The 16,426-nt window shown below is 47.3% G+C and overlaps 1 protein-coding gene across 2 annotated transcripts in view; it reads right to left on the bottom strand.

The window, feature by feature from the left end:
• Positions 1-268: 268 nt before the first annotated feature.
• Positions 269-16,426, bottom strand: part of Synj2 (synaptojanin 2) — a 98,159-nt gene continuing 82,001 nt past the window's right edge. Inside the window, exons 19-27 of one of the 2 annotated variants that reach the window (XM_052169223.1) lie at positions 15,450-15,668; positions 15,271-15,349; positions 14,208-14,376; positions 12,932-13,099; positions 11,727-11,861; positions 8,731-8,843; positions 7,038-7,146; positions 5,159-5,307; positions 269-3,030 (exon numbers count right to left, since the gene is read on the bottom strand). In XM_052169223.1, coding sequence (XP_052025183.1) covers positions 2,299-3,030; positions 5,159-5,307; positions 7,038-7,146; positions 8,731-8,843; positions 11,727-11,861; positions 12,932-13,099; positions 14,208-14,376; positions 15,271-15,349; positions 15,450-15,668 — 1,873 coding nt within the window. In that variant the 3' untranslated portion in view covers positions 269-2,298. The remainder of the gene's footprint in view (positions 3,031-5,158; positions 5,308-7,037; positions 7,147-8,730; positions 8,844-11,726; positions 11,862-12,931; positions 13,100-14,207; positions 14,377-15,270; positions 15,350-15,449; positions 15,669-16,426) is intronic. The other variant, XM_052169224.1, reaches the window with a different exon arrangement.

Genomic DNA, 16,426 nt, shown 5'->3' with positions numbered 1-16,426 from the left:
ACTGGGGGGCTTATATTTATTTGCTGTCAAATTCACTTCCTCTGTGGCAGGAAAAGAAGGTATATATAGGACGAGTGCATCTGAGTTTAAAACATTTTTCTGTTCTTGACTGCATTAGTGGAAAGAAATACTGTGGGCAATTCTTTCATATCTCCGGACAGCCCACCTTGCTGCCTCCACGGATGCTTGCTATACGGTTTTTTGAACACAAGATGAACCACTTGATCTGATCAACCACAGTAAGCATCTTACGCATCTACACGCCATCTTTAATTTTTCCTTTATTTTGTTTATTGGTAGGTTGTTGTTCATTCATCTTATTTACTTGCCCGCATGTATGTCTGTGCGCCTTGTGCATACAGGGCTCTCAGAGTCCAGAAGAGAACATTAGGTCTCATGAGATTGGAGTACAGCTGGGAACCAAACCTGGGTCCTCTGAAAGAGCAGCCAGCGCTCTTAACTGCTGAGCCATCTCTCCAGCCCCCACACCAAATTTTATAACTGCCAAATATGCCTATCTACTTATCTCTGTGGGTCAGCGGCTTCTTCTCCGATCAATTTTCAGATGCACGTAGATACGTGGAGTTTTGTTCTTGAGTGCCAGATTTAAATAATTTGCAAAATATCTTGAATGCGACAGTAAAATAATTTCTGAAATCGCAATAGTCTGGTGGCTAATGAAGAGTGAGTGGCATGTTCCAGGCAAAATGGCCACGCCCACCGCACCATTAGCATTCAATGGCCACGCCTACCCCACCATTAGCATTCTCTTCAGTATTGGCCATAAGGCATAACACATGACTTTGCATATGGGCCTATGATATGAAAGGCTCATAAATATGGAAGTTGGCATAACAAGATTTGCTAATGAATTTCTTTTTGAAAATAGTATCTTGCTCTGTTGCCCGGGGTTGGTCTTGATTTCATGACCCTCCTAAGTGTGCCTTCTTCAGCTAATGAGCTTTTTATACATAAAAATTCGATATATGCTTCAAACAGATTCTAGACATCACAATACTTTTTTTTTTAAATATAAAATAGCATCACGGTGTCTTTGTCAATTCTTGAAGAGGTGAGAAGTATTAGAAATGCATGAATGCAAAAAGCAACAAACAGACCCGAGAGACATCGGAGAACAAGCCCAGACTTGCTGCCTTGGCGGTGCGACCTCACAGGGAGCTGTGTACACTGGTTCCTGAAGCCATCATACACTACACTGATGAAGATCAACCATGATGGACCAGTATGAGTTTTCACATTTCCTGCCTTTATGGGACATGGACAATAGGAGGGAAGCTTCATCCAGAGGGTGAATGTAAATTAGTTTAAGCAGCACACCGTGGCTCAAGACCATGGCTACAGGGCATGCAGGAGTCAGCTGGTCCGTATCTGAGTGGAGGGTAAACTTGTGGCGCAAACGTCATGTCCGAGTATTGCCACCTGTTCTCATAGGACTTATACACAATTAAAGCTAATTACACATGGGTAGCCACCTGAGTATCTATGGGAGGTCAATTCCAGGACCCCCTTGAGGCACCCAAATCCCTGGATGCTCAAGTCCTCAACAGCACAGTATTTATATAGTTCTCATATACCCTCTTATACATGTTCGGTTGTCTCCAAATGACTTACACCTGTTATGCATAGTATTTAGGGAATAACAGAAAACACACATGCTCAGTATAGATGAGGTCTTTCTGCCAAGCCTGAAGAAGCAGAACCTGCAGCTACCAAGGGCAATTCCACAAAAAGGGTTCACAGGAATGTATGGTCCAGGCATGACGTTGACCTAGTCGCTGTTTTCAGCTCTGAGTTTTTTTTCTTCATGTGGTTTCAAGTGGGTCAGAACGGCTCTGAATGGTCCTGACTGCTTTTCATGTCATCTTTTATGAACCTACCACTTATCCCAAATCTGTAAAAAAAAACACAAAACCAACAAGCAAATGGCACACACAGAGAAATTGAACAGCCATTTAAAATTCCATGAGTGAGAGCGTCTTGGTAATCTAGATCTCTGTCCTTTAAAATCCATACCTGAATTCAACAGCACATTTCCCAATCCCCTGAGAGCAAGCTTATAGACTCACAGATCTCAAAAGGAACATTTGGGTGGCTGGATAACTGTACTGAATGGCAGACAGTTTTCATACACTACACAGTGACAGATAAGCAAAGGGTTTCAGTGCGCCTTTAAATCGACATCCCTTTTGACCAGGTCTAGCAATGCCCACACGAGGAAGGTGAACATTTGAAATGACAGTATCTTCAGAGCCAACAGGTCATGTTCTTGCCTGTGGGTCAAACACCTAATGTTGTCCTCTTGTCTTTGTTACTAGCTGTCATCCAGTGACTGAAGTCTTTTTCCCCATGGTCTGGTGGAAGCCCCGTCTTAGCCACTGATGTGCTGACCTGTGCCGAGTCTGTGTGTGTCCTCTCAGGGTTCCTGGACCCCAAGTCTAAAGGCTCAGAGCTCTTGGACAGCCAGGTATTATTCAGCAGCTTAGGGTGGTGGAGAAGGCTCCAGAACGGATCCGGATAATCGCCACGAAAAGAGGTTGCCTCGGGCTCCGTCGCTCCAGGGCCATCGGTTTCGGGGAGAACCGCAGATGAGGTGCCAAATGCCACTTGTGGACAGAGCGAGTGGGTGTCGGGCTTCAGTGAGGACGGGGAACTGCTGGAGCGCGTGAGGCCCTGGAGAAGCTGGCTGTTGCTCTGCAGAACCTGCAGGTGGAAGGCTGCTGGGGCAGACTTCTTCCTCCTTGGAGGCACCTTGGGAGCCAGACATGGGGCCTCCTGGGCCTCTGGAGGCGGTAACTCCACAGCACCTGTCACAAGAGGAGCTTCATCTGGTTCTGGCTTGCCACTGCTGGGCCTCCTCTCAACACCTTTCCCAGGCTGAAATGTTCTTGGCTTGGGAATAGGCGGGACGGGAGGGGCGGTTATTGGAGGAGGGGTCTCAAGGTTCATTTCCTGGGAAGCCATTGTAAAATGGACAGGCTGCTGCTCAAACTGTTCTTCTGGTGACATGGGCTGAGGAAAGGCAAGGTACAGTGTAAATGAGAAGCCCGCACATTGGAAGTGGGTGCCCAGACAACACTCAGTAGGGAATAGAGACAGATGGATCTGAGATTAGAGACTGTGGGAGCCCGGACTGTGAGCAGGTAAGAGGAAGAACAGAAGCCAGTACAGCAATGAGCAACTGGGAAGTTTTAAAACCAGAGCTACCGTGGGTGATTTAATGATGAACTCATCATGGTTGCCTGACAGGGGCAACGCTCATTCCTCACTGAAGACTTTCCTGCAACATTCGGTGTGAAGCCCCAGTCCAGCGGGAGATCCGGCATGCCCTGCACCTCACTGGGAAGGGAACATGTTGTAGGACTAATGCCTCTACTTTCTCCTTGGATCTTCCGTATTTCAATACAGGAGAAGGGAGGGACTCATACAGGGACTCCACTTCTTTAGCTCTGCTTTTAAACTACATGGGGCAAAGCAAGGCTTTGGTACAGATGGGGCCGGGTAGTTAAGCACAGGACCAGATCAGGTCTGTCCAGTGTTTACTTTGGTTCTTAAGAAAGAAGGCAAACTGACAACATGATGCTTTTCCACCGGCCCTGTACCAAAATCCCTGTGCGGCCACTGAAGACAGAACTCAGCTCTGTTCCCGAAAAGACAGAGCCTGTCCAGAGGCAGCTAAGAGGGGGAAAGTCCATTTTGCAACAAAGCATTAAAAATGGACAGGCAGCAACGCAGGACAGAAGCACAACCCAGAAGAAGACAGAACGCAGACTCAATAAATGGGCACATGCCAGAGCCACCTCGCACGCAGGGCAGGCTGGGAAAGCAATAGTCACGCTACGGCGCCCAGGCAGGGATTACCAAGTGACCCGCTCCCAGAACTGAGATCACACGGAAGATCCAGAAGCATCTACGGGTGTCAGTCTCTGGGCGGCTACTGTCCTGACAAACTCATGTCTTTGCAGCAGTAAGCAAGGCTGAGAAGCTTGTGAGCTAGCGCAGAAAACAATCTGCAAGAAAAGTGGCGAAAAGAAGCTGACGGGCCTGCAGGAACTAGAGTGTGTGTCTGTGTGTGTGTGTGTCTGTGTGTGTGTGTCTGGGTGTATGTGTGTGTCTTGGTGTGCGTCTGTGTCTGGGTGTGTGTCTGTGTGTATGTGTGTCTCTGTGTGTATGTCTGTGTGTCTGTGTGTGTGTCTGTGTGTGTGTCTGTGTGTCTGTGTGTATCTCTGTGTGTGTGTCTGTGTGTGTGTGTGTGCAGGGGAGCAAGAGAGTGTGAAAGAGAGTTAGTCATGTGTTTATGGTGTGTGAGCCTCTGTACATGGAGGTGTGTGCACCTGCACAGGGAGGCCTGGAGGAGCCTCGCTATCTTCCCCTATTCCTCACCTTATTCCTTTGACACAGGAGTCTCTCACTGAGTCTCAGAGCTAGGCTGGCAGTCAATAAGCCCAGCAATCCTCCTGCCTCTGCCCTCTACATTCTTGGGTTCAGGTATATGTGGCTATACCGTGCATTTTATGTGAGCGCTGAGATCCGAACTCGGGTCCTCATACTTACAAGGCAAGTGCTCCTACCCACCAAGCCAGGCCTGGTTAGTGCTTTTCTAAGGCATGTAAGTCTGTGCATGTGAAACCGCATGCACACACCACACAAAACAGCGGCACTGGGTTAATTGGCAGAAAGCAGCCATAGCGGTTCCCTGTGGCGACTGCGAACATTCAGGAAGCAGTCTCCCTTAATCTGCAGAGGACAGCGAGCTCCTTGCTCTACTCGGCTGAGGCCACGCTGCAGCAGGAAGACAAGGGGGAAGCAGTTGCTGAAGGAGCCATTTTCCTCCAGACATGGCTGAATCTGGGATACGGGTGTGTGTGGGGAAACTGAAACCAACTTCATTTCTGTCCTTGACATTTATGTAACAAGACCTTTTTTTTTTTTGGTTTTTTTAGATTTGGTTTTATCGAGACAGGGTTTCTCTGTATAGCCCTGGCTGTCCTGGAACTCACTCTGTAGACCAGGCTGGCCTTGAACACAGAAATCTGCCTGCCTCTGCCTCCCAGAGTGCTGGGATTAAAGGCGCACCCAGCTATGTAACAAGACTTTAAGCAACCTTGGAATGGGTGGCTCACGTGGTTTGGCTTCTTACCTTTCCAGTCCTCCTCAAAGTTGGCTTCTTCATAGCAGGGACCCTTGGAGCAGGCCGGCGGGGCGGGGCTGGGGGCCCCAGGGAGGCCTCTGGCTTAGATGACCCTTGGTTTCTCAGGGGCATGGCATCTGGGGCTGATTCCGGGACACCTGAAACATAAAATCACTTGGCTCAGGTACAAAGACATTCACCACCCAACTTCACATTCAGGGAGTCTGCATCGCAATGCCATATTAGTCCAGTGTGTTTCCACAGAGTCACAAAGAAGTCCTTAAGGAGAGTCATGACTAGACAGCTAGGTCTGGCCCTGGCTATGCACCTCCTTCACAGGTATGGGGCCTGAGGAAAGATGGCTGAGACCCTGGAGAGTGTCATATGTTTCTCAGTGACGAGGAGTGACATAGCAACACTCTCCACAGGAGCGTGAACAAGATGGAGATGGTGGGGAGACTTCAAACCTCAAACCTTCACTAACTCGCACCTCTAGGGTGGTCTGCCCTTAAATACATTTCATCAAAATATAATTCACCTGCCTTAAAATTTAATCATTTTAATGCTTTTTAATGCATTCACTAAGCTGCATAAACGTCACTACTATGCAAGCTTAAGACAGTTTTGTTGTTGTTGTCAAGAAGAAACTCATTCCTTCTCAGAACTTCCTGTCTCTGTGGATCTCCCCACCACAGATGCCATGGACGTGTGGAATCACACAGTATCTGATTCTGTGTCTCCCTTCATTAACTCAGCGTAACATTTTCAAGGCTTACCCACACAGCACGCTGTACTAATTCCCTCGGGGGACTAATACACCGTTGTAGGGATGTCCTCTATTTTTATTCATTTCTCAGTAAAAACTGAAACTGCCTGTGCTGTACAATCAATCCCTCAGCAATGTTTCTCTGATTTCTAAACATGCCCTCCACCCTCCCTTCAGAGTGTGGAGAATTCCAAGTCTGATCAATACCCTGAGTAAAACAACTGGGCAATCATATACTATCCCATGTCTTTCCGGAGGGCAGTACTCTCTCCTCTCCAGACCAGATTCTAGATCACAGCCCCAAACTGAAGCAGCACATTTTAGCAGCAGTGATGTGAAAGAATGGGAGAAATTTCAAGTAGGGCAACAAGGGTCAGGCAAGGCAACCACAGAACGTGTACGTATGAGGAACACATGTATGTACATGTAGCATGTATATATGTATGTCATATACAGAGGGGTGCAAGAAATGCCATGTTGTCGTGCAGGACAACTTGTGGCCATCAGCTCCCCTTCCGCCATGTGAGCCCCAGCTCTGAAACTCAAGTTATCAGGTTCACCGGCCTAACATTAACAGAAAGTTTTATTTATCTCTAAAATGCTGCTTAGCCATGGTGGGATTATTTTCTATATACTTTATAAATTTGAAGTATGTAATTTTTCATAAAAAAAAAATCAGAGCTGGGCAGTGGTGGCGCACGCCTTTAATCCCAGCACTTGGGAGGCAGAGGCAGGTGGATTTCTGAGTTTGAGGCCGGCCTGGTCTACAGAGTGAGTTCCAGAACAGCCAGGGCTATACAGAGAAACCCTGTCTCGAAAAACCAAAAAAAAAAATAAATAAATACATAAAATCAGAATAAGTACGCAAAATATTAAAGGCCACTTCCATTTAACATTGCACACAAAAAAAAAGAAAGGAAGAAAAGAAAGCAAGAAGGAAAAAATAGGAAAGAAAAGAAAGAAAGAAGGAAAAATAGGGAAGAAAAGAGAGAAAGAAAGAAGGAAAAACAGGGAAGAAAAGAGAGAAAGAAAGGGTACGCCCAGATCTTTTCTAGGCCACTGTCAGTGAGGGGATAAAAAGGGACTCTGTGGCTGGGAGATGGCTCCCAGGAGACCACCTACCTCCGCTGGCTTCCAGGAGACACCGGATAGCGGCTTCTGCCTCCTGAGCGTTGGTGGTTTTGATCTGTTTGACGTTGTAAGGTTTACTTATTCCAGTTCTAGCCTTGGGCTTGAGGAGAGAATCAGGAAGAGACACAGATTAACGCGGGTAGGAAATGAGCCTCTAAGCGGATATTCGGATATTTGCAGTGTGCATAGCGCCTGCCTGTCTGTACAGGGGGGCAGTACTCTACTTAAGGGTGTGAGCTATGCAAAGGTGTGAGCTATGCAAACCCCATGCAGCTACATCTAAACCACAGCTCTTGGTGTCCTGCTCCACCCACCAAGACCAGGAAGGCATTAATGGTCAGAGCTGAAGACCTTCAGCGTGGCACTAGGATTTAGCAATGTGGATGCACCATCTTCTTCTTTGATCTCCACAGCCGGGTAGAGCTAGAGAGCAGTCAGTCTCAGCCACGCCTTCCCTGGTACGTAGGAGCATGAAGCACCTCCCAGGTACATGTTTCCTAACCGAATTTCCTACCTCTTCACGCAGATCCTGGGTCATCTGAGACCCACTTATGTTACTGTACATTCTGGGATCGAGTCAGCTCCTTAGCCTGCCCAGACTGGACATGCCTGGCCGGCCTGTGTAGCTCCCTGAGCACAGAGTACTGCCTTCACCTCCTTGGCACTGACTGTCATCTGCATGGCCAGCAGCAGCTCAGGACTCCTCCTGATGAGGACCCCAGCCCTCTGTCCCCCTCCCTTGAAGTTTTTCAGAACCATGCTGCACTAGAATTCATGCCCAGTGGCTCTCTAATCTTACACCAAAATGGCCAAACTTATCGGAATTTCTCCTTTTCTCCTCACCACCCAAAGCTCTAGGCAAAGGCAAGAATTACAAGGGAACCGAAGTATGGAAGCAGGCAGCTGGCTCTGCAAGGGACAGGTGACTGGGGGGGGGGGAAATGGGAGGGTGGGAGCTTCTCCTACAGTGCTCCACACAGTCACTTAACTGTCCTGTAAGGAAGTTGCTACCGGGGCCAGGCAGTGGTGGCGCACGCCTGTAATCCCAGCACTCAGGGAGGCAGAAGCAGGCAGATTTCTGAGTTCGAGGTCAGCCTGGTCTACAGAGTGAGTTCCAGGACAGCCAGGGCTATACAGAGAAACCCTGTCTCGAAAAAAAACCAAATCCAAAAAACCAAAAGGAAGGAAGGAAGGAAGGAAGGAAGGAAGGAAGGAAGGAAGGAAGGAAGAAGGAAAGAAAGAAAGAAAAAAAGAAAGAAAGAAAGAAAGAAAGAAAGAAAGAAAGAAAGAAAGAAAGAAAGAAAGAAAGAAAGAAAGAAAGAGAAAGAAGCCGGGCAGTGGTGGCGCACACCTGTAATCCCAGCACTCTGGGATGCAGAGGCAGGCAGATCTCTGAGTTCAAGGCCAGCCTGGTCTACAGAGTGAGTTCCAGGACAGCCAGGGCTATACAAAGAAACCCTGTCTCAAAAAAACAAATCCAAAACAACAACAACAACAACAACAAAAAGTCGCTACTAAGCATTAGGGGCTTCGGGGATAAGGCGGTGGGCAGGGAGAGGGTTAAGGAGAGAGAGTCACATAGTCCTTGAAAAGGTAACAGTCCACACAGTCTTGGGGTGGAGCACTACTCCCGCAGGTCTGGAATGCCCACCACTTCCTTGGGAGCCCAACAGAGAGGACTCACTGGTTGCTGAGGTGCTCCAGGAAGAAGTTTCGCAGTCTGCAAGATGGAATATTGCCCATGAGTGCCAGAGGAGATGGACACATCTGAGGCCGACTTCTTCACCATTAAACCAGCTGTGAAAGATGAGGAGACACTGTCAGCCACAGTGCCTTGGGTATGTGCCAGCAGCTACCAGAAGTTGTGGGATGGGGGGAGGCAGCCGCAAAGACAGACACACCCATGGTCAGGTATGCAGACTCACAAGCCACACAGAATGCTCCCAGGCAGGCCCCATAAGACTCTCCAAAGTTTCTCTTTGGGGTTATGGCCGTGGGTTGGTTAGCACACGCAGTGCAGATGAGGCCTGGGTTCTATCCCCAGCACCATAGAAAACAAAGCTGGTTTCCTGTTGAGTCTCTGATAGCTTGGCCTACTGGGAGACTGTCTAGGGAAGCAGGATTGGAATGAGAATTCATATCTAACACACAGGGGGGTTTTTAATCTTATATAAAAAACAATGGATTTTTAAGTGGCTTAAAATACATTATTATCTGGACCAATTATTTTAAATGTTAAAAAATGTTTTAAAAACTGTGGGTTTTAGGCTGGAGAGATGGCTCAGTGGTTAAGAGCATCAACTGCTCTTCTGAAGGTCCTGAGTTCAAATCCCAGCTACTACATGGTTTGTGCTACACACTCCAGGGTGGTTGATTCTCAGGGTTCTTGCCCCCTCTCCCCACTCCCATCCATCTTCTCCTCACATCATTCCGTAAGAGTACTAAGATTACCAGCACTCTCAATACACTGGCTTTACATGGATTCTGGTGATCTGACGTGCAGAGCCCACCACAGGAAAGGTCATCAGGCTTGTATGGTGGTGCTTTTGCCCACGGAGATATCTCCCGACCCTAGAACATTTACTTTTAATGTCTGAGAGAATATAAAAGTCCTAGAGTCCCTAAGTCAAGAAATAAATTACTTTTTAGCTATTAACAAGCTATGTCTTAGGATATTTCATGACACAGTCAATGAAATAAAAACAAATGACCAAGTAAAAGGATTAAGTTTGTTACAATTTTCTTTTTGGCAGAACTAGGGATGGAAACTAGTGTTCGATGCAGGCTAGGCTAGCACACAGCCTCAGCCCTTACACTTTTTTCTTTTGAAATAGTGTATAGATACACATATGTCCTGGCTGGTTTTGTATGTCAACTTGACAAAAGCTGGAGTTATCACAGAGAAAGGAGCCTTCTTTGAGGAAATGTCTCCATGAGATCCAGCTGTGAGGCATTTTCTCAATTAGTGATCAAGAGGGGAGGGCCCCTTGTGGGTGGTGCCATCCCTGGGCTGGTATTCTTGAGTTCTATAGGAGAGCAAGCTGAGCAAGCCAAGGGAAGCAAGCCAGTAACAAACATCCCTCCATGGCCTCTGCATCAGCTCCTGCTTCCTGACCTTCTTGAGTTCCAGTCCTGACTTCCTTTTGTGATGAACAGCAATGTGGAAGTGTAAACTGAATTAACCCTTTCCTCCCCAACTTGCTTCTTGGTCATGATGTTTGTGCAGGAATAGAAACCCTGACTAATACAACATGTCTACAACTGAAAAAAATGATAGAAATGTTTTTGATTAAAGCCTGTAGGTAGCCAAGTAAATTTTAAATTTTGATTCTTTTCTATAACTATTTTTATAAATCTCTACAGTAATATGACTTAAAATTATATATATATATGCATATATATATGTGTATATATATATATATATTTATATATATTTATCTTATGTATATGAGTACACTGTCGCTGTCATCAGATACACCAGAAGAGGGTGTCAGATCTCATTACAGATGGCTGTGAGCTGTGTGGTTGCTGGGATTTGAACTCAGGACCTCTGGAAGAGTAGCCAGTGCTCTTAACCTCTGAGCCATCTCTCAAGCCCCTACTTATACAATTTTTAAAAATAAATCTTCATTATTTTCTTAAATATTTATTTATTATGCATACAGTGCTCTGCCTGCATGTATGCCTACAGGCCAGAAGAGGGCACAAGATCTCATGATAGATGGTTGCAAGCCACCATGAGGTTGCTGGGAATTGAACTCTGGAAAACCATCCAGAGCTCTTAACCTCTGAGCCATCTCTCCAGCCCTAATTATACAATTTTTAAATGTATTTTTGAGGCACAGTCTTACTATGTAGCCTTTACTGGCCCCTAAACTCTTCACATTTTGTCTTAAGATTCGCACCACAAATAACTTATGAACTTGATAATTTTGAGTATCTTTTCTGTTTTCTGAGTGTAAGCTTACCAAACCAAAGATACACTTCTGGCTTGACAGTGTCTACTGCTGTATGTTAGCTCTGGAAGAACCCAATTTTAAAAGGAATGATTCAACAAGTCTGCATTTGTCAGGCAATGTTCGGGGGGTGGGGGGGTAGGAGAAGTAAACAGTAATGTTATTAAACAAGAAACCAACAAAAAAAGCAAGCCACGAGGTTATTCTGAGATCAAGGCAAGTTTGATGGCTGAAGCATTATCGGAGGACCTGGGAGGAAACTGCCCAGGAGAGCCTGGTAGAACAGGGCTCATCCTCAGAGAGTGAGAAACACAGGAACAGGAACAGGCCCAGGCTAGGGGTGTGCATGTTGGGTCATCGGTGGATCAAATTCCTAAAGAGCAGGTCTAGCTATCTGACAAAGAAAAAAGCACCTGACTGAAAAGCTAGACAATTTTCCTCAAAGGGTTACAACCGTTTCCACAGTAATGGTTTCAAATTTGAGGCATCCGGAGTGGAAGCCAAGTTCCTGGATGAAGAGCTTTGAAAGGTCTTGTTCCACATGCCTTTAAGACCTAGGGCCTCTAAAACAGAACATGCCTTATATTTAGATACCAAGGAGTCCGGGTAGAGGGAGTGTCGGCAGGGACTCAGCAGCAGATTAGAGCTGTGTTTTCAGTAGCAGGAGGTGTGCGGTTATTCCCAGCAGGCATTGTGTGGCAAGCTCAGAGTAAGCAAGTCTTACTTGGAGGGGGGGGTCTCTGTGGTGGGTGAGGTGGCCGAGGCCTGTTGGGGACGGACAGGGACCTGCTTGGAGAACGGTGGCGAAAATTCCCAGTAACTTCCAGCTCCTGCTTTAAGGTCACCAGGTCAGCGTCGTCTGGAGGACACGGTAACTGTGAGAAAGATGGTCTCGTCCAAACGCAAGGATCAGAAACGTCTTTGTGCACGGGGCATACCGTGGTAGGCAGAAGTGCAATGGGATACAGGGGTGGGGGGTGGGGAGAGGAAGGGAGGCTGATTTTGAAGTGATTTTGAGTATGCCTCTGTTGGGAATATGGGCATACCCGATGCCTGCTTGGGATACTCAACAAACTGTGGGCCTGGTTTACCAGACTTGAGAAATTCTGGCATGTTTAATGTATAGACCTATCTCCTTCCTGATCAGCCACACCTCTACATAGGCAGAAGACAGGGTGAAGACAGAGTTCCAAAGATTCCACCATAGGGAAGAGAATGTAATTCCCCCTCCTAAAATGTGGCTGCTGATTTGGAGGCTGAGAAGAGCCCTCCTTTCCTTGCTAGCCTAGCATCCAGTAGCAAACTCAGACCAGAAGCTTCCGTTGGCCACTTCATGGGTACCTGACACCATGGCCGGTACACATGGCCTCTGAGAAGACCAAGAGGGGCCAAAGCTGTAGGAGAGACGACCAGAGGCGTGTGGAGGTCACCGATGCCAGCCTGGTTTCTTTTGCCAAACCTGTCTGTGTATACAATTGCCACCCATACCTTACCAAAAATCTCTACGGCAGACTCAGCCCCTCAAAGCGCTAAAACCAACCAGTGGCAAGCTACCGATGAGTTTGGGGACCATTATTCAGTCAAAGGAATAGGTGGAGGTAGGTGAGTCTTTGAACCTCTCTTGTCAAAGAAACAGCTTAATTTTCCTGCCACCCAAGTTGGTTAGAGCGTCTCTCCAGTTAGGGACATAGGGACTGACAATGGAAAGCAGCTATGAAAGTTTGGAAGCATCAGAGTCGACTCAAAGGAAGAGTCTATCATTTAGTCCAGGATATGAATTCGCTCCACACAACCTTTTTGTTCTCTTTCGTTCTAAGACATGATGATGTCACTGCATATGACATTAAATGAATGGAACAATGAACACATCCGGAATGCGTGTCTGTAGGGATTTTCAAGCCTGCCTCAGGAGACTGTGGGTGGAGCTACCTTTGTATGTTGGGTGTTGCTTCTTTTTAGCTAGGGCGGGAGACTTGCTGGCAGGCATCGAGGAGTTCATGGTGTCAGAAGAGTCATCTCCACCGAGCTCACTGTCTGAGACGACAGGTTGGCCAAACTCATCCACTAAACAGTCTTCATCCTCTTCGAGAACATCCCCTTCGAGGAAAAACAACAAGTCACATGAGGGCCAGAGAGATCAGGCTAGAGAGGTCCAGCCTTTAACCAGTGTGGCGATCTTGTTGCCTGTCAATCTGATTTGGCTTAAGGGATACTTAGGAGACAGGATCTGTAGAGGTGTGTCCAAAGGAGATGAGCTATGGAAGGGAGGGCTTTAGCTGATGTGGAGCGACATCCTTTGGCCTGGAGGCCCAACTGGAATAAAAGAAGACACTGGTGTATTCTCCCTGCTTCTTGTGCACTGGGAAGTAAGGAGCCATTGCTACACACTCCCATGATGCTCTTGCCTTGCCACAGACCCAGAGTCAATGGGGTCAAAGGTTATATTGTCCTAGGTAGATTATGTTATAGTCTTAGTTAGATTTATTGACTTGAGCTAGAGTCATTTGGGAAGAGGAACTCTCGACTGAGAAAACGCTTCCGTAAGATTGCTTGTAGACAAGACTTGATTGGTGATGCATGAGGGAGGACCCATCCTAGGGACCCATGGTCCTAGATGTTATAAAAAATCAGGTTGAGCAAGCCAGTAAGCAGCACTCTTCCATGGCCTCTGCTTTAGTTTCTGCCTCCAGTTTCCTGCCTTGAGTGTTTGTCCCGATTTCATTAATGATGGACTGTAATGTGGCACTATAAGCTGAAACAAACTGCTTTCTCCCCAAGTTGCTTTTGGTCATGGTTTTTATTACAGCAATAGGAACACTAACGAACGTTAACATAAAACATAGTTACGGACCTAGGAACTGTGAACCGCCTTATAAAACATCTAAGTTGGGAATTTAAACACAGTGAAGCCAATAAAACTAGCCCAAGGATTCTGTGAGAATCTGCTGACAGCCATAGGAGACAGCTAGCTCCCCAGCCAACTCTCTACCACAATTCATACCTGTTGCCGACAGCCTCAAGGCCAACATTAGTGCGTGTGAGATGTCCCTTATAGCACCCTGCATCATCCCCACATACGAATGTCGGGACACATGGATGTGACCTCCAGCTATCACATAGATGCAACTTTCATACCCCAAATGTCCCCAGGAACCTTTGTGAGGCAGGGTTTGGAGCAAGGCCAGCCCATGGGCGAGTCACTCACCTTCTGACTCGTAGTCCAGACTCGTGAAGTCAAAGTTCTCCTCCAGCAAGCAGGAGTTGGCGGTGGGAGACACAGGGGCCATGCTGTCCCGCTTCCGGGTGAGCTCCTCTCTCAAGCCTTCTAGCCAGTCTTTGGTCTTTGGTCGGATCTTCACAGCCCTGCCTTTCACCTGGGGGGAGAGCCAGCTAGTGAGACCAAAGAAGGTCACCTCAGTTCCCTTCAGTCACAAAGTACTTCTCTCTCCAGCCTGTGCAATCATCACAGTTTTCGAAGGAACCCCAAAGTCCAGGCCCCAGGTGAGCACAGCAAGCGCGTGTGCGCACGCGCGCGCGCACACACACACACACACACACACAACTGAATGGAAGTTGGACTAATACTTCCAGCTTTTCATTTTTTTTTCTTTTGGTTTTTTCGAGACAGGGTTTCTCTGTGTAGCCCTGGCTGTCCCGGAACTCGCTCTGTAGACCAGCCTGGCCTTGAACTCAGAAATCCATCTGCCTCTGCCTCCCAAGTGCTGGGATTAAAGGCGTGCGCCACCACTGCCCAGATTTTTCTTTTATTTATTTAAATATTATTTATTTATTATTATTTATAGGAATACACTGTAGCTATCTTCAGACACACACTAGAAGAGGGCATCAAATCCCATTACAAATGGATGTGAGCCACCATGTGGTTGCTGGGATTTGAACTCAGGACCTCTGGAAGAGTAATCAGTGCTCTTAACCGCTGAGCCATCTCTCCAGCCTACCTCCAGCTTTTCATCTCGTACACATTTAAACCAGGATCTTATAAAAAATGGAATTAAGTGTAAACAGCGTGTCCCAAAAACAGTCTCAGGAGAAAGGTGGAAAGTCCTCTTTATCTAGATGGGAGCAATGACCCACGAGGGAACTTTACATTTTCTACTTCTGCAAGTGGGACAAGGACCAGCTGGAGAATCCCAGCTACTAGGCACCGTGGTGCCTATACAGGTAGGGCACTGGCCGGAGGAAACCGTGGCTGTGTCAATATGGGGATGGGTCCGCCCCACTCCACAGTGTGACTAAATGCCACCTACCTTCATACCATCTACATCCAGGACACTGAGAGCAGAGTGGCTGTCTGCAAAGGTCACCAGCATCTGTCCTTGGTTGATCCTGTGTTATAGGAGATCAACCAGTCAATACTAGAAATCCAACACAGCAGGGGATCCCGAGGACATCCCCAGAACATATTTCTCAAGGGCGGGAAGGTTACCTGACCAGAATGATCGTCCCATAATTCCCCAATGTCTGCATAAGTTCTGTGCGCAGGTCCTCCGGAAATTCATTTTTCTCTTGTAGGGTTGGAGACTGGAGGTTTACAACAACAGTGGCATCCAGTGGGCCTTGGACAGAGGACACTTCCTGGAAGACCCTCTCCCGGGCTCCCACGTCCACCTCTTGAACCTCCACCTCCACAATGGCCAGCACAGGTCTGCATCAGACACAAGGAGGAATCGGCGGAGAAGCGTTGGCTTAGGCGGGTGACACAGCCCAGTCTCAGACCTGCCTCTGTCCCCCAGAGTTCTGTTGGTCCACGAACCCACGGGCCACCAGCCAGAGCACAAGCTCTTCAACAGCTACATGGCAATAAATCCATGTTAAGAGTCTCAAAACATCACCCCTTTTTCTTTATAGAGCTCATTTCTAGGATTTGATTCTGAGGATGCACAGAAATTAGAATAAAGATTCTATACAAGGCTGGGTCCCCTCAACTCTGCTGATGGGGAGGCAGAGCTAAAGTTCTGAGTCACTTGCTAACCCAGGTACTGCTCTCCCCTTCCTCCCTCCTTCCTTCCCTCCCTTCCTTACAATAAGGAACACAGTTCTAGTAGCGCCTGCAGGAGAATCAAATCTTCCTCACTTGTCTTACACTGCACTACTACCATTTCTTGGAAGGTGCTAGCAAGCTAACAAATCCCTCAGAGGCTGCCATCAGAATCCCCTGTCCATGACAACTGTTGTCTCCTTCTGTTCTTAGCACACAGTGGTCAAGGCTAAACATCTCAGAGTATCAAACAGCCTGAAGCCATCACAGAAAAACTATACACTGTTTGTCACAATGCAAATACTACATGAAAACTGTCATCCACAGGTGAGAGGGTGGGTTGGCCCCATGGCTCTGTTTAGAGCCGGGCAATGGCTGCAAATGAGTGACCCTTATCTGTAAGCTGCACAGGACTGCAGCTGCAA

This window comes from Apodemus sylvaticus, chromosome 23, assembly GCF_947179515.1.
Source record: "Apodemus sylvaticus chromosome 23, mApoSyl1.1, whole genome shotgun sequence".
NCBI lineage: Eukaryota > Metazoa > Chordata > Mammalia > Rodentia > Muridae > Apodemus > Apodemus sylvaticus.
This window is presented reverse-complemented; position numbering and strand designations above follow the sequence as displayed.